The sequence below is a fragment of the Oryzias latipes genome, chromosome 13 (assembly GCF_053564925.1).
Source record: "Oryzias latipes strain Hd-rR chromosome 13, Olatipes_Hd-rR_3.1".
In the NCBI taxonomy this organism is placed as follows: Eukaryota; Metazoa; Chordata; class Actinopteri; order Beloniformes; family Adrianichthyidae; genus Oryzias; species Oryzias latipes.
In genome coordinates this window covers 28,229,910-28,251,544 of record NC_136249.1, presented here as the reverse complement: position 1 = coordinate 28,251,544, position 21,635 = coordinate 28,229,910, and the positions used below count along the sequence as shown (strand labels likewise).

General features: G+C 37.4%; 1 protein-coding gene across 3 annotated transcripts in view; it reads right to left on the bottom strand.

The window, feature by feature from the left end:
• Positions 1-140: 140 nt before the first annotated feature.
• Positions 141-21,635, bottom strand: part of nbeab (neurobeachin b) — a 215,555-nt gene continuing 194,060 nt past the window's right edge. For all 3 annotated transcript variants that reach the window (XM_023961240.2, XM_023961236.2, XM_078956585.1), the window contains 10 exons: positions 18,461-18,628; positions 13,543-13,632; positions 11,161-11,338; positions 10,503-10,574; positions 10,219-10,374; positions 9,699-9,869; positions 5,332-5,433; positions 4,992-5,188; positions 3,208-3,359; positions 141-1,213 (listed from right to left, as the gene is read on the bottom strand). In XM_023961240.2, the coding sequence (XP_023817008.1) occupies positions 1,123-1,213; positions 3,208-3,359; positions 4,992-5,188; positions 5,332-5,433; positions 9,699-9,869; positions 10,219-10,374; positions 10,503-10,574; positions 11,161-11,338; positions 13,543-13,632; positions 18,461-18,628 (1,377 nt within the window). In that variant the 3' untranslated portion in view covers positions 141-1,122. The remainder of the gene's footprint in view (positions 1,214-3,207; positions 3,360-4,991; positions 5,189-5,331; positions 5,434-9,698; positions 9,870-10,218; positions 10,375-10,502; positions 10,575-11,160; positions 11,339-13,542; positions 13,633-18,460; positions 18,629-21,635) is intronic.

Here is a 21,635-nt window from a genome sequence, read left to right as displayed (position 1 = left end):
AATTTAATAGAATTGCTATATTCACTGTAAATCTTATTATAAAACAAGTAAAACCAGTTGATCCAGGGTAATAAATTGCCTAAAGAATTATTTGAAAACAAAAGCTTACAAATATTGGTTGATATTAAAAAATAAAAATATTTTTGTTTGCAGACAGCTTTAATCATCAAACAAGAAATGTATCAGTTAAACAGGTTACCAAAACTTGTTTTTGCCACAAAATGAAAAAATTGCTTATCAGATGACAAATTCCCTTTTTTTCTTTACAAATTCATAATCTAAATGGTCAATCAAAAAAAAAAGTTGAACAATCACAAAGTCTTCAAATTGTATAAAAACAACTTTACGACAACACTTATTGACACACAACAATGCGACTCGAAGTACATTTGTGGGGGGGGGGGGGGGGGGGAGTTATTTTTCTAGAACTTTTTTTGTGTTATAGTCCTTAAATTAACATAAATATAGAAATAAAGTTAATTTATTGTTCTTAAAAACATTTTTCACAAAAGACTGAACTCTGACGGAAATTCCCACTCAGACTTGATGCAAATTTTTAATGAATATTTTGCCATTTTAACAAACAGAACCTGTGAAGGAGCAAACAATGACAATATAACAACAAATATTTTAATACAATAAAGACAATCTTCATATTTATTTCATGGCTTTCAAAATAAAAGCCTATTTTCTATTTCTTTTCAGCCTTTCATGTAAGAAACACTTTTATATATATGTTTTATTTTTGGTATAAAAATTATTCTAAGTATCTAACGTACAAATGTAGAAACGTTCCAGGTAGAGGAATAAATTAGTTCTGCCTTTTTGTAATCAGGCATAATTATAGTCACTGTGCTTTTGTTCTGATCACAGCTTCAAGCATCCAGAGCAACACATCTGAACATCACAGCTCGCTTTGGCTGGTTTCCCTGAAAGCCAACATTGTGACCAGGTTTCCGTTGAAGCACAACTGTCCCAGAAAGCAGAATGTGAAGACGTCCATTATCCGATCTTGCTCGGTAGATCTCCTTAAAGCTGTTTGAATCTTTTGCTACAGCCAGGCTTGGTAGACGTTCCTTTGACCCCTGACATTAGCCCTGCGCTTGGCGTGTTCCTCGCTCATCAGTACCCGGTTTGATGCTCGTAGTGCCATCGGTTAAAATCGATGTTAAATGCCACAATGCTGCCAGAGGCCATGCCTGTGATCAACGTCCTGAAGGGGCAACAAAACCACCAAAGACAAAAATATGACATTCCATTATCAGGACAAAAACAACAAACTGGAATTCCAGTTAAAACAGTGGAATCCCATAAGCTGTCTATATGTATGAATACTTTCATGTTTTTTTTCTCAAGTTCAAAACTTTTATCAATATTTGAATTTTTCAAAATTAATTGTAAGAAGCTTTAAATAAATCAGCCCACTCTGAAAACCGACGGACACATCTTTATAGCTAATAAAATACTGGTAAAAGGTTATTTCCCTTTTTTTTCTGTCTTTCATTGCAGCTCAAACTATTTAAAAACATTGATTTTATCATTAAAAGACTTTTATCAATTAAGTTCACCAACCAAACCTAAATAGTAGATAGTTGGACAATGACATTTCTTCATACGTTCATCTATTTGGCTTTCACAAGTTGTGAATGTTAATTTTTACAAAAGTCTGAACTGTTTATCCACTATTTGAAGAGGACACGTGTCATTCCTGAGGAATAAACCCTCCGTGGGGCATCTAGAAAAGAATGGTTCGCCTTTAGAAATAAATAACTCCACTGTCTAATAACTTAAAGAAATGCAAATAATTATATAAAACTTTCCATGTTCTGATTAGTTGCCACATTGCTTGCACCTTTACCTTACCTGTTTTTTTGTGTTTGAATCCCAATCACTTTAGCCATAAAGGAGAATTAGATTAAGCATCTCTGTAAGGGAGCTGTAAGATTTCTGCAAAATTATTTTTACTTCTTACATCCATGTTTTGCTGCTTTAACTTTCTAACTTTTTGCTTTGAACTTGTTTTAGATTTTAGATGAATCTAAAACACAGACATCTGTACTGAAATAAACTCTTAAATGGTAACTATCAATGTATAACGTCCTTATAATCGTCAGCTCTTCTGATTTCTCTCTTTCAGGCACATAAAACAGTTTTGGAAAATCTCACAAAACTACAAAAATATTAGTCTGCTTAGACTCCTGCAGGTTATTACACAACAATTCTATTTTATGCTGATTTGAATTTTAAGAAAATCAATCTCATCTGTATGAAAATTCTGTCTACAATTAATAATAATAACTTCATCACAAATAGGTTAAATTTTTCAAAGTTAATGACTGGCCAGGGATAAATATCTGGGAGGGTATGCTGTTGACACGAGCCTCATTTACCTCCCTCATCTCTCAAATCCACAACCGGCTTGTGTGCACAAAAGCAGTTGATTTGTCGGGGTCGCCTTTACTGCTGCACCCTAGGGCAATAAATGCTTAAGCACAATGAACAGAGCTGCGCCAAAACGTCGCTCTGCAAAAGGACTGAACGACCTCAGCTCACTTGTTGTGTTTATTGACAAACTATTGAGATAAAAAGCCCTAAATCAGTCTTATCAATGTCTTACAGGTTTTCATTTATCCCCATGTAAGTTAGGAAAAAAAAAAAGATAAAAATGGCTCCTCATATTTACCAACCTTGCTTTTATCAACTCCATCTGATAAAAGGCCATCTATGTGTTATAAGATGCTCAGTTAAAGCTGTGTTGTGAACTATAGCTCGAGTATTCAGGCCGTGCGACCTCTTGACTGCTGGGGTCACATGATTACGTCAGGCTTTCATAGGCCGAACGTGAACTTTGTCACCTCTGAGTCACCCTCTAGACCTCTAAGGCTTCCAATAAATCTTCAGTTATGCAACTGGGAAACAAAACGACTGAACGGACAGTAAACTGGTGCACACGCGAATAAGCTCAATCTTAGGTCAGCTTTGTCTGTGGCATCAGTAGACTCCAAACCTTTTCGTGAATTCTCAGTTTGTTCTCAAATCATAAAACAGTGCTTTTGTTTTCTTTTACAATAACAGCATACAAAACACAAATTAAATACCAACACCTGAGAAATAGATTGATAAAAGGAATAGGAGGGAGGATAATTACTGTCATATAGGGCTGTATCTTAAGGAATCTTTTACCTGCTGTACTCTTATTGTCTGTACCTTTGATCATGTGAAAGGTCCATGGCTCGGACGCCTGCATCACAGCCCGGATAGACGTAAAGCTGTTTGAAGTCACAGGCCTGCCACACCTCCACCACGCCATTATCTCCTCCAGTCACCAGGTTGTGGCCGTCGCTGCTCAGGATAATGGCCTTCCACATTCAAAGAAGTCACTTATAACTTACAAAACTATAGTTCCTTCATTAACATTTTGATTTATTTATTTCTTTTTCTTTTTGTGACAAAGGTCAGTAAACAAGCATCGCTTTGAGGAAAATTGAAAAATACCATGTAGTAAAAATGCTGTTCTTAGAACTTCTATTCAAATTTTGTTTCATTCTCCTCAAAGAGTTGTGGTTCAGACAATATTGATAGACGTTTATGACTATATTTTTGAAAACACAAAGGTTCATTCGTTTCCATAATGGGCAGTTCATAGATCTGCATGTGGAACTGTGCAAGTGTGAGCCAAGCAACTTCAAAAAGTAAAGTTTAAAAAGTTGTTTTACATATATATATATATATATATATATATATATATATATATATATATAGTGCTCAAAGTACTTTGAATATCAGTTTAAATCAATCAAACAGGGCAAACCAAAGATTGGCTGATTTGTAAGTATTCTAATTATTCTCAACATTTTGTTTACTAGATTGAATCTGGCGCTCTATTTCTACCACAATAAGACTGACTTATCTAAAGGCTTTGTATCTTCACTTGTAGGTTCATTCTTCACTTAAATAATAAGGTTACATTCCACAAAAAAAGATGAATCACCCCATCACAATAAGAAAAGCAAGGGGTTGTGATAAAATAACAAATATCAATTTAAAACCTGCTTAAAAATCCTTCAAAAATGCAAAGCAAAAAGTCAGACTTTTGATATTTTTCTATGTTAAAATATTCTTTTCAATTTTGGATTGTCCTTTGCGTTTTGAACAATCCCTTCATGCCTGACTTAATTACCAATTATATTAAAAAACAAAATTCCTTAATGTTAAATTAAGTGGAGTCCTGGACACATATTTTACAATATTTATTTTTGTATGTAAATCAGATTTCTTTTTTTAAAGACTCACTTCAATGAAAATCATGTTTTTAGTGTTTTTAACATGTTTTTGTGGCATTTTTCTAAGAGAATAAAGCTTAAAATTACATTAGTGAGTATTCTTCATTCAAATTGCTGTGAATCAGGAGCAGACGCCAAAATGCTTGTAAGCAGTGACATAGGTGCTAAAATTGAGAGGCCACGAGCTCCCTGCTCTGCTCTATTCTGATGCTTCCACTTGCAGATAAATAGATCCATTTACGTTTTTTGTTTTCCTCATTTGATCTGTAATCTGACTTAAAACTGCACGACTGGACAGCTCCGATATTGCTCGCCATTTTTGTTGCACTGGTAACAATTTAGGTTGGGGTTATAAGAGGGTGTAAGCTAGTAGAAGAAAGTGTTAAGAAATGGATGATCGGAAATAGGGGCGGTGTTACTCTGAATTAACAGTTCTGCCCTCAACACAGAGGTGAATTTCTACTGAACTACTGCCGCTCTACAGAAACTATGTCTAATAAAAGGACACAAGTTTTTGTTATTTTGGCTAAAAACAGCATTTTCATAATTAAAAGACCTATGGGTATGTTTTTAAAATAGATCAAAAGAGGATTGGAGTCTGGCTTTAAAGTTATGTACATTAAAGCATTTAATTAAAATTAAATACAATTCAAATTAATTTATTTGCATTTTCATCTTTTGCAGTGTATCTCTGTAAAGTCTATTTACCCTGGTGGAATCCTTGATCTCCATCTGTGCCAGCAGTTTCCCATTAATACTGAAGTTGCAGAAGTGCCCCCTCTCATAGTAGATAATACAGTGACCCTCACTGGACACTGAGATGAGGCGTGGGCACAGACAGTAGGCTGGCCCCTCCAGAGCTCGCAGCAAGTCCCCTGTGATGGTGTGCACCAGACATGGCCCCTCTTTACCAAACAAACAAACAAACAAAAGGTGTGTGTTTCACACAGGCTAAACATGTATTTAGTCTTGAAAATCTATTTGTGCACATTTTTGTGTACAAGCATGAAAAAAATGTGGCATTTCTTGCTTGTAAACATACACTGACCTTTAGCTCCACTGATGACCAAGCCCAACTCCGCACAAACTGACACACACACAACTTCCTGGTCATGACCAGTCAGAACCGCTCGTGGTGCTGGGTAGTCACCTAGAGAGGATTACAAACCAAAACATAAATAGAGCAAGAAAATAAAATGATAATGACCATCTCTGCAACCTTTACCAATGTAATGCATTGTAATGTAATGCACTATAAATACAAGAAGCACACATCTGCCAAAAAGAGGTGCTCTTAAATTGTTATGTAAATGATGGGATGCCGTGAAGGCAGCCAAGCCACTTGATTTCATTGCAAGTGTCACATGATTGATGATATCTGGGGTAGAGGTTAGTGAGGGGTGTTTCGTGGCACCTGGAACCATCGACCCTGAATACGATGATATCAGAGAGCTCCCGGAAAAATCGTGATCACCAATTAAAATGGGGAGACTCAAGGCTTTCTCAGCATTCTGATCCTTAATTCCTGTGTTTTTAGACCAAATTTTAACGGAAACTAGCAAATATAAGAGTCTACATTATTTTTTACTTTTTATTTGCAATAAACAATTTTACATAAAAAAAAAGTTTCCTAGAAATTAAGCCAGGAAAAATAAAAACACAAAAACCTATGGAAATATATTGCATTTCACAAAAAACAACCAACAATAAAAACCTAGCGATTTTTGTTCTAATTTTTTGCTTTTCATTCTAATATTTTGCCTTTTTTTCCAGGAGCAAACTACGACTACAAACAGGCTGGAGACTAACTTCAGAAATACAGCTGTCTTGAAAAACAAAAAAACAAAAATAAGATAAAAAAGTAAAAAAAATTATCTCGAAAAACAGAAAATAATTGTATCGAAAAGTTAAGGGAAGAAAATATCTCCAAAAAGAAAAGAAAAAAATTCTCAAAAGTGTTAAAAAATGATATCTGCAAAAAGAAAAAAAAAATATTTGAAAAATTCTCTTGAAAAAGAAATTATATTAAAAATAAAAACGTTTTGAAAAACAGATTAAAAAATTAATTAGAAAATACTAAATGAAAACTAATTTTTCAAAAATATTTAGAGTATTTCTTAAATAACCCCAAAAACAGACTGCGTGCTACAAAGTTGATCACACCCACGACATGAGCGTTCTGGTCACCCACAGACTTTGCAGCTTTGTGTCTAATGTTGTCATCTGAATTGACTTACACACAAAAATAAACACTTGATACTGGTCAACATTTAATACTTCTCCAATATAATAGACTGTAATAGTTGTGTCAGTAGGAATAACTCAACAGACTGGCGAAGAGTACATACACATAACTGAGTAGGAGCATGTCAATGACACGGACACATTGTGGCTTTTTAACTTTTACTTGGAGGTCATCTGACGGATTTATGAGGAGGTGAGATAAGTGCCCGCCCTTTTTTGTATATCTTTGCTTAAAATATTAGTGCAAAAAATACGGAAGAAAAACTAGAACAAAAACCACAAACACTTAAAACGAAGGTCACCTAATGTTTTCTATGTAATTGAATAGAATATACTTCCATAATGCTTCAATAAAAGCCATAAGTTTAATTATTTTGGTCTGCATTTACTGACATTTCAAGTTGCAAGCCATTTTTTCTGACGCTTTAACATTTTTCTGTTGTTGAAGACTTTGCAAACTAACAGTAAACTTGCTAATCTAAATATATTTCATGAGGCTGTTGGTGTCCACATATGACTCAGGTTCAGCCAATTTAATGAAAAGTTTTTCTTTCTTTTATTTTTTACCTCTATGACAGCATCATGCTGAAAGAGCATACAGACACATGTCAGACACCACCAGCATCACCATGCTGTCCTCCTCCTCCAGCTTGTTGCCTGCATCCTTGAAGCAGTCCAGTCAGAGAGCTGGGCTGTGATCGATGCATCCCGGTCCCTCAGTGGCTAAGAACTCAGCTGCCCTGTCAATCCCAGCACCCGCTGCTGAGGGGGCCCTGAATAGGACAAGTGTCAAAAAAAAAGCCTCCAGGGAGTAAAAGCGAGCTCACCTGCCTAACAAAAGATTCAATCACTCTTTCATCAAATCACCCCCACCCGTGTGGTTCCCCCATGGGACACGCTGGACTCAGCCACCACAATTAACCTGGTGCACATATCCCCTCGACATGGTGTGATGGGCCGAGGCAGAAAAGTTATTTTAATTATTGCACATTTAAAGCCATTCAGAGTGAAATCTGGCTTTTCATGGTACACCTGTGGGATGAGGAAGTTTAGCTCTGGCAGACTGCTGCTAAAAACAACCAAAACCTTCAGTTGGAACTACAGAACAACTAGAATCAATCCTGGAAGACCATCGCCAGAAAAGGCCAATAATGTAAACATTTCTTCTGATTGCAATGCACATGAATGCAATCACAGAGCATATGTTAACTGACTTCAATTGATTCTGTCTCCAACTTACTTTCTTTAGATTTTCCTTTTGTCCATTGCAGAAAAGCTTTGGGAAGTCGCAGCTTAAATACCAGGGGAATACTGTTTTCTTGCTGCAGTAACACAAGTGATGTTGCCCCTTGCTAATTGGAGGCATCCAAGCTGAAATTCTTAATTAACTGTCAAAGCTTCGGTGAAGTTAATTAGAAGACACTCGCTACTAATCCAAAGCTCCCAGACTCTTTGACAATTGGGAAAACAAGACTTTTTAGAACATAATTTATACTGCTAACAAAACACTCTATTGCCATTTTCTTCAGGCTTCTTTTTTTCTGTACAACTTTTTTTTAGTACAATGCTGGTGTTTGTTCTTCAAACCTTGATTTTGAATACAGGGGATGTCAACCCAAAGGTGTAACGATTAATCGACTTAATCAGTGAATCGATATATATTCCTGAGAAATATATTCAAAAAAAAAACCATTTATCTTTTATCAGACAGAATTAAGAATACTTAGGTATCAATAAAGCACATGATAAAGATGAATTACTTAATTATTATGCAAAAAATAGACATAAAAATCATGTATACGATTAAAAAATAATACTATATCAGTAAAATAGACATGACACTGTTTCAAAACTATTTATAGCATAAATTGATCAAGTATCAAAAGTTAAAAATAAGATCCAACCAGATCGATTTGTCTGACGCAAATTGTTAGTCAAATTGATCTGGGCCAATTTTAAAATAATTTCAAAATGAAATAAATCAATTATAACTGATTTATTTTCCTATAATTGGAAAATACCATTTGGATCGAGGAATGGTTGGTTTACTTTACTATAACGTAAAAATGACCAAGTCCATCACAGTGGACAACACGCACATCTTCTTCCTCTTTCGGCTTTTCCCATCAGGGGTCGCCACAGCGAACAAGTCACATGGTAAACTTGGCAATGTTTTACGCCGGATGCCCTTCCTGACGCAACCTTCTCAAAGCAACCGGGCTTGGGACAGGCACAGGGGTAGAGAAGGGAACAGGGAGCAGCCCAGATTCGAACCCTGGTTTCACGGACGGAAGGCGCCGCAAACCAGCACGAGCTAAACCGGCTCGGACAACACGCACATGATGGCAGCAAAAAATGATGGATCCCTCATTAAAGACCAATGAGTGGAAACACTTTGAATTCTGCAAAGATGTGACCATATAGAGTGGTAGAATGTTCTAATAATGTTCTCTTTATATTATTTTGCTGTGAAAAAAAAACGGCGGGCTGAACTTTATGAAACTAAAATGTGAAAACATTTGTCATTAATTCTTGTTCATTTGTTTGTTTGTACACGTATTTAATTTACACTTGATTATTTTGCAAGAAATACAAGGAACCTGGAAAACTTCACCTGCTTTGTTCAGTCCTCAGGTGTTTATCTCTGAGTCACACTGGTTGAATTTTTGGCTAAAGATGTCCTGAATCGAATTTAGGTCATTGAATCGGATCATTTAAAATGAAAACCAATATTGACTATTAATTGTATCAGCAACCACAAACTATGATATGAATGAAATCCTTATTAAAAATGAATTGTTACACCTCTAATTTAACACAATAGCGAATGAAGGCAACAGAAAAACACACAGTAGGACTCGGCCATTTTAAACATAGAGACCAATAGTTGAAATTGGTGCAACTCTATGTCATCAATCACGGTAATATATCAATGCTACAGCACAAATAATATATCTTTTCCCGGTCTGTCCACATGATCTGATCAGCAGCAATAAAGGGGAGATCAAAGACTCTCAGCGTCAACATATTCTCCTTCAGAACTTCTGTTTTATTGAGTTTCAGTTATCAACAATAAGCTGATTTAACTGGATTAATTCTGCACTAAACAAATAATAACGGTGAGATACAACAGTCCCAGAGCAAATATGGGACATGCATCATTTTACCCACCATTATTAAGGTTGTCGCCAATAATATGGTGCCGTCCACTCCAGTACCATAGCAGCAGGGTGGCATCTCTTGACCCAGAGACGATGTAGCAGTCCCCACCAATGTAAGACTCCGACCTGGCCAGACATGTCACCACGTCCCAGTGGCCAAAAACTATCTGGGTCAGCTTACCTAGGGAGAGTGAAACCATAGTTTGTTTTGTGGTCATCAAGACTATTTGAAAAAAATTGGTGTGACTTATATAGTATGTTGTTGTTGAATTGAGAAAATAGTAGCCAAGTTGGCAAAAGCATCCAAATCATAACAGAAAAATAGACATTGTTAGATTTAAATACCTTGTGTTTTATTTTTATCAATACAACTTAAAAAAGAATTCCAGTTTGTTATTGTATACTAATTGATTTATGTAGACAGAAAAAGTGTTGTTTGATTTCTGTATGATTATTTTGTGACAACACAGGAGCACAGAGTTTTCCACACATGGATGCACACCTCTGTAGGATATAGTTTACTCTCAAACCTGTCTCAGAGGAGTACACGCGGAAGCTCTTGTCCCAGAAGCTACACACCAGGATGTAGCGGTTGTCAGCTGTCACCACAAAACAATGTGTGGTGATTCGGATGCTTTGGTCCACTAAGTCTGTGATCTGATGCTTGTTGCTTCCAGTATTGTTAGCTGGGAATACAAAGAAAAAGAGAACAAAACAACAAACAAATACAACAAGGAAATTTGAAGTAACTAATAAAAGGTCTCAAATCTAAAATAACTACAATAGTTAAATCAACAGTTTTTTGCTGACTCACCAATCACAGAATCCATCTCAATGGGAAGGTGATGGGCTTGGTCCAGAGAGTAGCCTGGTGCGCCTCGGAGGCCTAGATTTGGATGAAAAACATGAGGTTCGGTCACCAAACATGGACATTCATTCCCTTTTCAGAGCTTTTCAGAGATGAGTTTGTTATCTTCTTGTGTGTCTTATTTTATCTCACTGTCATGATTTCAAATTAGTATCTAAACCAACAGAGACCAAATTAGGGTCCTTGTTTAAAATAAGAAAAAAAAAACAATACATGGATATGTGTGCTGCAGCTGTGTTCATTATGAGCATGCACACACTGCACACTTTTGGGTCCCAAATTTTATGCATCTCTGCAGGGACAGATGGGGATGTGTGAGGAGAATGTGCTGCAGTTGTGGCCTAATTTCCTTTTAACCATTGGTTTGACCCTCTGACCCAGAGGTGATGCTAATTCCTGGGGAGGGGCACTCTGGGTAATGTTGTCCACGACTGAAAAAAAGGAACATGTGGAAACACTCATGGTCAACTTACCTGGGAGGTGTTAGCTGCTTTCTATTACAGCTCTATTATGACCATTGCTGTGGTAGGTACCGCATGCGGTGTGGCACAAGCCTAGGTTTGAACGTTCCACCCCCCCCTGTGTGGGACCAGAATCCACTCACCAACGGTGTTGTGCCATCTGTTGACAGCAAACAGGCGACTGCAGGTGACGGTAACCACAGCAGGTATTGTGAGATGGGGCAAAGTGTTGGCAGCAACGTGGGTTACGGGGGAATTGGACGGAAACTTTAACACCATGATGACGTCCTGCTGCATCTGGTCCTTGAACATGAGAGGACTCTGTGGAAGGAAACACTGTTAAGGGACAGAGAGAAAAGACAACGTGTGGAAATGAATGGATCAGTTTGACAAAATGGATGAAAATAATAAGAAAGAGTGACCCGGAATTGAGAAAAAAATAAAAGAGAGAGAGACAAGTGTGAATTAGTATAAATACTGGAAGAAAATATAAGAATGGAGAGAAAAAAAATGGCCTTTAGTAAATAGACTACAGACAAGTCAATAACCCTTTAAGACCCACTCTGATGAAAGTGATGAAAGTCTTTGTTTTCCTTGTCTGAACTAGATTCTGGCTCAAAACTGTACGGCTGATAGCTTTGATTTTGCTCGCCATTTTGTTGCACCGGCAATGTTAGGTTGGGGTTGTAAATGGCTGTAAGGCAGGGGGAGAGTGTAAACAGATGGATAAGGTGCGGGCTTACTCTGCGCCAACAGTCCTCGCCCTCAACTCTGATGCAACTTTCTCACAAACTACTGATGATGGGACTGCTTTGTCTAAGAAAATGATACAGGGTTTTTGATTTTCGCTAAAAACTTCATGATCGTAATTAAACAAAAAAACACTGGAAAACACTTTTACGATAGAACAAAAGATAATTGGAGTGGGACTTTACAAATCTGTAATGAAATCGATTTTTCAAATCAGCTGATGCACATTTACACTGGATAAAGTCAAAGAGTAAAACATGTTGAGTCTTCTGCTTTCACCTCTTCATCAAAAATTACAATTAATCTTCATGCCTTGGCATTTCACTGCACATGTGGCAGAAATAAAAGGTATTGTTGAATATTTCACTGATTAAAACAATATCAATTAAAAATGCTGGTATTTTAAGAACAAAAGAAAAATATAATTTTTTTTCAGTGTTTCGGAAGGAGAGAAGCAGAGATGTATGTGTAAGAGATTACATAGTTGGTTGGATGTGAGGAAAAAAAAGTTTCCGGAGCACAGAAAGGAGAGATCAGACCAGTAGGGAGCACTGCTCTCTTTAAGCTTCATTAACAAGCAGGTCCACCCAAGGAACAACACCAGTTGTTTCTTGAGCCCTTCATTACCAGAACGTCTACTTGCTGTCAGTCCAGTTTGCGTACAGAAAAAGGAAATTGGCTGAAGCACATACGGACTGGAACACTCTACAAAACTCACAAATCTCATATCTAGGAATCAGTTTGACGCAATTATAAAGGACCTGGAAATGAAATAATTAAGCTGTACCTGTTTTTATTTTTATTTTTTATGTTTTTAAATTTATATAAGTTTAAATTTTTGCCTCTTGCCCAGGATTCCCTTGAAATAGAGATCAATGGATCTCAACGGGACTTTTCTCGTCAACTAGCGGTTTAAAAAGAAAAGTTTTTTTAAGATTTAAAGTTAACCCTGTAAAGCTCAGAGCATCAAAGAATTGACTGAAAATATGCATTTTTTTTAAATAAAAATGTTTTGATGAAATCCATAAAAATGTTGCATACTTTGTTAGAAGATATAGATGTTATTTGCTGTGACTTTTACAGTACTTACCAAAAACCTACCAAATCGCCCAACAGATAATAATTTACAAAGTATTTGCTCTCAACAATGTAAGTTTAAGATGCCAAAAATATTGACATGAGTGTTCAGGGAAAAAAAAGCTTATTATTTACGCACTGTCTCAAATTCAATTTCTAACATATTGTAACTGTGTTAAAATTAATTGAATATAAACTAATTTGCATAGATTCTATACAGGAAGTAGTGATTTAAAAATAAGGACAATAATGAATGATTATTCTTACTATACAATTGTGGATATTAGAAAAACTTTGCCGGCCACATTTTATTTTTGAGGTTTCATGGAATGAGCCATTTTGAAATGAGCAGGAAAAGCCCTTCTGCTGCCTCAAGTGGATTGATAATGAACTACAGGACAGAAAACATGAACCATGTGATATATTATGGGTTTTTAAGGTTTTACAGATAAGTAAAATAGATATGCTAAAAATGGTTATATAGGATTAAAGGAGAACTATCTTGAAATTGTGTTCTAAAACTTCAATAATGGTTTTCTCGATGCTATTTGTGTTTAAAAAGCTGCTCAGAGCGATGTAAAGGTAAAATAATTTCTCACCAACACCTTCAAACACATTCATCTAACACACAGATCTATCTGAAAAAACGGCACATCCAGAGGTGCAGGACATTTTCCCAGCATGCTCGCTGCTCTCACCAGGTGCATGGCAGAGCTGCGTGGAGGATGTGGCTCAATAAGCAACTGAGATGGCGTCTGTCCAAAGCTCTGAATGTGCGCCTCTGTGGCCTGCAGGGGAGAGAGAGAGAGAGGCAGAGAGAGCGGCTGTCACAATCAATATGCATCAAAGTGATGGGTCAATGCGTTGCTTGACAATGCAAGCAAATCCTAACTCAGCCTTGCTTCTGAGGAAGGAGGGAAAGGGGTTCGCTCCCAATCCGCCTGGGTGCTCCCCCTTCCCCCCTCAGCCTGCAGAGTCATCCAAGTGTTAGTATGGAAGAGACAAGCCTTTTCCTATTAGCATGCTTCAGTTAACCATCCCCATTTCCAGGAGCGGGGCCCCAACTGCACAAACGTTAACCTGGAGTGACATCCAGCTAGAACTGCAGCGGGCTGGCATGCTCTTAGATGTTATTGTGCTTGAAACAAAGGGGAAAAGCATGTGCACACACACACGCACACACAAGCACAAAAACATACGTACAGAAGCCAACATCTCACAAGCTGAACAGCAGTTTGTTTAAAGGTACAGTGCCACAATAAAGGAGGATTTACAGATTAATAGATTTTAAACTCCAACCCCTATACGGCAAAGAATTCAAACCTTGTTTTTAAACATTCAATATTTTTTACCAGGTTTTAAGTTGTTGTGTCTTCACGCTACATCTTTCCAAGCTTTAGACGTGGAAAGCTTTAGACAGAATAAAGAAATTGTTATTAAAAAGGGGCAACATATTTTTGCTCCATACTTTAGAAGATAGAACAATTTGATTTAAGGCAAAAAAAAATTGCAATCTGGTTTTTCAATTCAATTTTAGAAATGTCATTTTAAAGTTCCAAAGGGTAGACTGGCATTCAGCATTATCATTAAGGAGTCTAAAATTTAGATTTATGTTCTTTAAGTTCCAATATATTTTATAAGAATTTATCAGGATGGACCAACTTGTACTAAGATCATATTCTCATTTTGTTCTAAACTGAGTCATTTCCACTTATTACACAATTTTTTTTATTGTCACTGTTATAAAATGAACAACATTAGGGTACAAATAAATGAAAGAAATACAAACCATTTCCTTAGTACTAGCAAAAAAATATGAATTATTGAGCTGTATTACATTCATTTTGAAGTACTTGTAGTTTTTCCCCTTTCTGAATGGTTATGTGGAACATCTGGTCATAAATTACTTGGATGGACAGATAATTTGACTACTATTTTGTGTTTATCCTCTTGAGATTAGTTTTCCTGTCCTATTTTTAGGCCCTCTCTTTTTGCAGTGCAGACAAATAAAAGCCTCTTGAGCTTCACACTGATGTGCACAAATAAATAAATAGATAAAGCTTTTATTTATTTATTTTTAAATTACAAAGAAAAAAACCTTCAACAACAAGCAGTAAGTGCTGCTGAGCTTCAATGACAGCAGGCCACTCCACAGCGGGAGTGATTGATAGGAGCGGAGCTGCTTCCACCATCAGAGGGGAGCTTGTAGATGTCCGTCAATGCCACTAAGCACAAAGGAACATACATCGCTCAGCGTTTCGCCTGCCCTCCTGACTGCCTGGGCCACTAGCCCTCTTTTTCCTCAACATGTACACACTATTCACTATCAAAAACACCCACTGGGTCACAAATGCCACAGTGGGAAATGTGACGCAGAGGGTTTCGGAGGTGATACAGAATTAGGACAAGCCACCTGCCAGGCACAAATCCCCCCACAATCAGTTTCCTATTTTTCACATCAAAAAATGCCGCTGCCCACACATTCGAGAGTGATGCAATGGATGCTTCATGTGAGCTAGTGAGCACATTTGGCAACCATTAAGAGCTAGTCTTTACAACACACTCTGTCAAGCAATAAACAACTGACATTAGGGCTATTTAGGGTTAGGTTTAGGGTTGAGGGTCACAGTTTCTGTTCAAATACAGAAATCTGATACCAGGATCAGAAAGCTTGAAAGGCCCATGTGGAAAACATCATCATATTTCTAACTAAAAGATTCTATTACCAGGGACCTGCTGCTGAATGAAGCCTTTTTGTGGACAAGATATATTTCCGGAAAGCACAGCGAGGTTTGCATTTTTGTGTGTGTGTGTGTTAGGAAGAGGGTCCAATTTGCTACAGGGTAACTTGTTCCACCAGATGATTAAAACACATCCACGTTTCTCGGTTGCTTGATCACTAATCCTATGTGATGTATGTCAAAAACTTATCTTCATCTCAATCTAAGAAAGAAAAGTAGTTAACAAGAAATTCATTAGTTTAATTCTCTTTAGGCTCTGCTTTCTGCATGATGTGACACTAACCCACCTGCATGATCTCCCCTCCCAGCAAAAAAAAAACACCTTGCATGGGTGAGCACCAAACATCCAGAACGACACTGCAGCTACCTGTCTGTGGGACTTTGCTGAAATCCAATTTCAGAATCAGCTCTGAGGTGTTTGGCTGCAGCTCTCACTCTATCCACACTCTGACAGGGACTCAACTGAGGATGATCCCCAAGCAACACCCTCAAGTGCACTCAAGCAATGCTGCAACACAACTGTTCTGTCACGCAGATTGCAGACATGGCCTCGCGTTGACCCAGTAAGCAGCGTGGGACCATGCTGAGTCACAAAGCTGGAGACCGATGACAAATGCCAAATCAACTCTTTTAACCACCTGATTCATGTGAAAGATTACAAATGACCTCTGGGGATTAAAATGCAGTCAGGGGATGACAGTGCTATCCTTTACATGCCAATGGAAAAGTGCGATCAGGGTTATCATCCAAACCACAAAGAATTGGCCTGAGGGTGTTTCCTGAGTGGCAGCTTGGGAGCACACAGGTGAGGTATTGTAAAGAGGTAAAAAAATATTTTAAGCAATATGTATGTGATCATCCCTAATCCAGTTATCATCCCAGATCATGGATAATAAGCATTCAAACTACCACAATGAGAATATCAGTGTGAAATCAGTTTAACTGATGACAGCAGCTTCAAAGCCCATCACTTTGTTGTCTTTGTTAAATGGGGGGAGGGGGGGGGGAATAGAGTCCCACTGATGAATAATTTGTCTGTTTACTTCAGAGTGACACAGTGGGGTCTGAACCAAGGGGTTGCTGTCATGTTTTTCCATAAGGGAAGGCTGTCAGGAGAGGCATCCCAGTGAAGGACTGTTGTTCCGGCAGTGTGCCCAGCAGAGCTGTCACATCGTCCTCAACCGCAGGGCCACAGGCCTGGCAGCATGTCAGGGGGTGTCATCATTTTCATCTGACACGCTCAGGGAAATCATCGCTCATGACCTCTGATTTCTCCACAATTCAAAGCCCTTAATTGTTGGGGACTAATGCAAAGTCTGCAGTTTCACCTGTCAAGCCCCACATAAATCAATACTTCAGAGTCAATCACAACATTTGCTAGATCTGAATGAGAGTCGCTGGGGAAATTTGTGTGCTCCACCTCTTTCAGACCATCCTGACAGGTGCTACCAGCCTGTGTGGGATAAACAGGATCATAACTTCAAGCATTCAACATAGGTGATAAACTATATAAAAAAAAGGCTATTCTAAAAGGCTAAAAAAAAAAAAATCAGAATAAATACAGGGTAAACTACAATAAAATGTCCTAAAATCTGTTAGTTGACTACAATCTTTAGAAAAATGTACCCAAAACTGTTTTGCATTGTCTGGCAGTTTATTTTTATGTACCAGTGAATGTTTAATTTTCTAGTTTTTCTGACGTTTCTTTAGGAAGTTAAACATTTTGAAAACACGAGTTTTGCTGAAATGTTGTGGTTTATAAAGAGCTTTAAACATTTTCTTTCATATTGTTTGTATTTTATATTTTTTCTTCTTTGTCTTGCTTTTTGGTTTTTAAATTTGGAAAAGGTTTTCTGTAAAGCACTGAGCTACTTTTGTCAGAAAGGTGCTGTACAAATAAAGTTTGATTTGGTAACATGTCAGTTTTTAAAAAATCTTTTGCAGGTTTAAAGGTCACCACAATTCACCATGTTGAATTGTTCTTATTTGGATTTCTGATTCCTATTAACATGACTTATAAAAATACTTACTTCAAAAACTACAGTGTCAACCAAGATGGAGGCTTTCCAACATGCGCCATATTTCAGCACAACTGAATGGGAGTTGGCTAATATGTCTGTCACAAAAAAAAGGCCCTTTCCTAAACTCTTCCCAAATGATGAAAACCAAACCTCTCACAATATGGTTTGGTAATTAGATCAGCCAAATCTTCTGCAGGTGATTTGCATAGTGGCCACTTGATAAATAAAGCCTCCCCTGGAAGTGACAGTATATAAATGACTTGTTTTGCAGACAGCAGATGGTGAATATCACAGGGAGAAAGAGCTCACCCTGCAAAGTGCTACAATGCATGCCAGCTGCTGCTGTTGCTCTCTGATCCCCTTTCCCCTTGCAATCATGCCATTTAACAGAAATACAATTAAACTAGTAGTTATTTAATTATATTGTTCAGAACAAGAGGATTTACTCCTTCATCCATTGAATGATTGACCTCTCAGAATTGACAAAAGAGCACAGTGCACAGGGCCTATTGATCTGTTTATACAAAAGAGATTTTGTAGATTCAATGAAAATCGCAGGAATTTGTAAGGTTAGGGGATCAAATGAAATAACAAACTCAAATCAGAAATAAGCAATTATCATTTTAGGCTTTCAAAAGATGACACATATTTCATAAACAGCAAGATGAGTCTAATACGGCAAGCTTCCCCCACAGATCACAAATGCATGACTTATGCAGTAATTCACTGATGTTATGAAAGTCTCGACCTGCAGATCATGCCACAACAAATACTAAAAGGAAGCTATGTTCAAGGTAAGTATGATGATTGGGCTTGGTAACCCATGGCAACATGTGGGTAAGTCTGTGCTTTACCTGTCTGAGCGACAGGTCACCAATACCGTCCAGGTTGACAGAGCCTTCATAAGTCAGGTGGTGGAAGACGTTGAGGGCACGCACCGCCTCCGGGCCTCGCTGCTTGTAGCCAAAAATTAGGTCAATCCACTGATGCAGCTGACACGACACAAACTCGCTTTCCAGAGCCTGTCAGAGGAGTAAAGGGCAATTACACACAAAAGAAACGACACACCCAGAAACACACGCAGCAACTTGGCTCAAAACACACAAACTGAAGTTAAACAGAACAAAGCACAGGTTGTGAATAAATACACAGATACACTGCACAACAGAATACAGTAGACTGTATAGGGTTTAGTTCTAACAAAAAATTAAATGAATTATTTAAAACATTCGATTTAAAAGAGACTATGGAAAAAGCAACACATGTAATTAGGGTAGAAATAAAATTTAAAAAAAAACTTGATGTGAACAAAAAGGAGTATAAAAAACATTAAAACTTCATCAATCAGATAATTTTCGTGATATTTACTTATTTCACTGCATTTGTTTTACAAGACAAAAGCAACTTTCCATATTCTGGGAGAAAAGCTCTTCAAGAGCAGGTTTCAGCCAAAAATTGTTCATTTTGTTTTGATCAGTAGTCGAGGTCTAAAAAACACCTGAAAGATCGATAGAGATCTGGCAGTTATGCATGAACTGCATGGATAAAATTATTATTCTTTGTTTACATGAAACTCTTTCTAAAATGTAGGTATATTCCTAATTATCTTGATTTTTTTAAAAGTGAAATCTACTGTAAGCATTACTATCTTTTTAAGCTAACATTGAGTTTTAGGCAAACCACTTTATATTCGGTTAAAGCATGTTCACAAGCTCGTCGGCAATGCCTGTTCAAGCAGCTACCTCTCCAATGAAAAAGTCTATGTACTGGTCTTCAAAATTGTCGTGTTCACGCATAGCTATGAAAAGTTCTTTTGGGCTCTATGTACAAAACGCTTGGCCAATGAGCACGGGTTACAAGTAAACCAAGTTGAACTTTGACCAATCAGTGAGTAGAATTTGGTAGTGACATAAAGATGGCGTCCCTTTCAATTCATGGAATTGCCAACTTGTCGAAAATTGATCATGGAGGAAAAATGAATAACTGCGGTTTCTGCGCAGCCGGAATGAAATGACAACAAGTCTTTCAAATATTGCAATAGAGCTGTGAAAGAAAACGTCTGGAGCAAGATTTGCAGAATTTGCACTGCTTCGTACCAACTGTAGGTATTTTTCTGCTCTAGTGAACAGAAGAAAAAGAAGGAGCCCCTTAATGATTGTCCAATGTGAACAACATGGACTAAGCATGCATTCAAGAACCCGTGTTTAGAACCCGCGATCAAAAAACATGCATCAAATGCCCGATGAGAACGCAGCTTTACAGTAAAAGATAACGCAGTCTTTCATTTTTTCCAACACACCGACTTGCCAGCATTGTCTTCACATTTATGTAATCTGCAGGATTCCCATAAAAGATTCCCATTATATATAAATATATTTTACATTAAATAGAATTTCTGCTCAAACAATACATCAGACACTAACAGAACCAAATTTAAGGCATAGTTGCAGCGATATGGCATGTATAAAAGTGTGGCTATGTGGTGGTTGATGTTTTGTCTAAGAATGCGGAACAACATAATTCCCATGCATGCAGGGGTGAACAGCTTTGCAAGTGAGATTCACACTCCTCCCTTTGCGTCAGGAATAACAGCCATTACCAACAAAGCCTGCTCAAGCCCACAGAGGCAGAGTTTGCCACAGGGCATATCAACGCAATTGAAAGTGGCACATGCAAAGATGGGAAGTGGGAGAAGGAGGGGGTAGAGATGGTGATAGAGGAAGAAAAAAAAAAGTGAGAGAAAGGGGGAGCCAAGTCAGAGAGATTTACTGACAGAAATGAAATAAAAAAGGAAGTAAGAGTGTGGGCTTGCTTGGGCAGAGAACAAAAGGAAAAAGAAAATGGAGGCAGAAGACTGATTTTAAATGTGTGTAAATGCACTGGTCTGCAAATCTAAGTGTGCGTGACAACACGGTGCATACATGCTGCAGCTGTGAGACACAGAAAAGATATACATTTATCCTTTTTTTGTTTTGGAAAGGTGGACATGCTTTTAAAAATTCTTTGATTCTTCTGTTTCTTGGCTTGTAAAAGCCTGACTGATCTCGCCAAGAGGTTGTGGGTAGAGGATGGGGAAAGGTCACCTGTATAAGACCAGCCAAGCTCTGTCACTCCAACTGAAAAGGTCAAGAGTGTTCCCACTACCTCTCTGTAACTCAGGTCCACAGAAAGGCTGCGGCCCCCTGACCCCACGAAAACCATGTTTTGTTCCCAGTAAATTACACAAGCCGCTCTGGTATTAGAAAGGAAACCACCAATTAAACTCGACTTAGAAACACCTTTAAGAGTATTTTTTTAATCTAGCAAGATACAAATAATGAATAAAACTCATGTTGTTAGAAAGAATAAAAAGGTGGTGAAGTTAGAAGGAAAACCGACTAGACGGAATATGTCAAATAAACAAAATAAACTTTTAGTTTTGCATTATTTATTTTTTTGGTTGATGAGAAACAGTCAGTTTGCGCTCTAAATTGTTCCAAATTAAAGGGAGAAAATGTTTTTCTGAAGGTAACAAATGAGCCAGATCTCATTACTGCTTCTGAATCCTGCTGGGAGTTGCACATGCTGATGGTCTCCGCATGTACGAGACATTCACAAAGGGCCTGCTCGCTGTAAGAACAGAAGGGAACAATTCTGTACAAATTTGCCCCCAGCCAAGTTTTTTCGTGACATTACTGGGGTCAGGGGTAACAGCGCATATTCCAAACTATCATAAAGGGTTTATGAATAATACCAAAAGACATGTCAGGTGGATAGATAAAATGAAAAGATTAAAACAAAGAGGAGAAATAGTGAATGGATATTTGAAAAATGAAAAGCAACAAAGATTCACATTTTTATAACATCTGAATAAACTGAGATAAAAAAAATGTAACCAATAGTTCACTAATTGTAGCAGAAAAAGCTTCAAAGTAAAATAAATGTAAAAAAAAATCAGAAATAATGAATATTTTTGTTAATTTAAGGAATTAAGCTTCATATCTTTGACAGTTTAGCAAAATTGCACATTGTCACCATAAAAAATACATT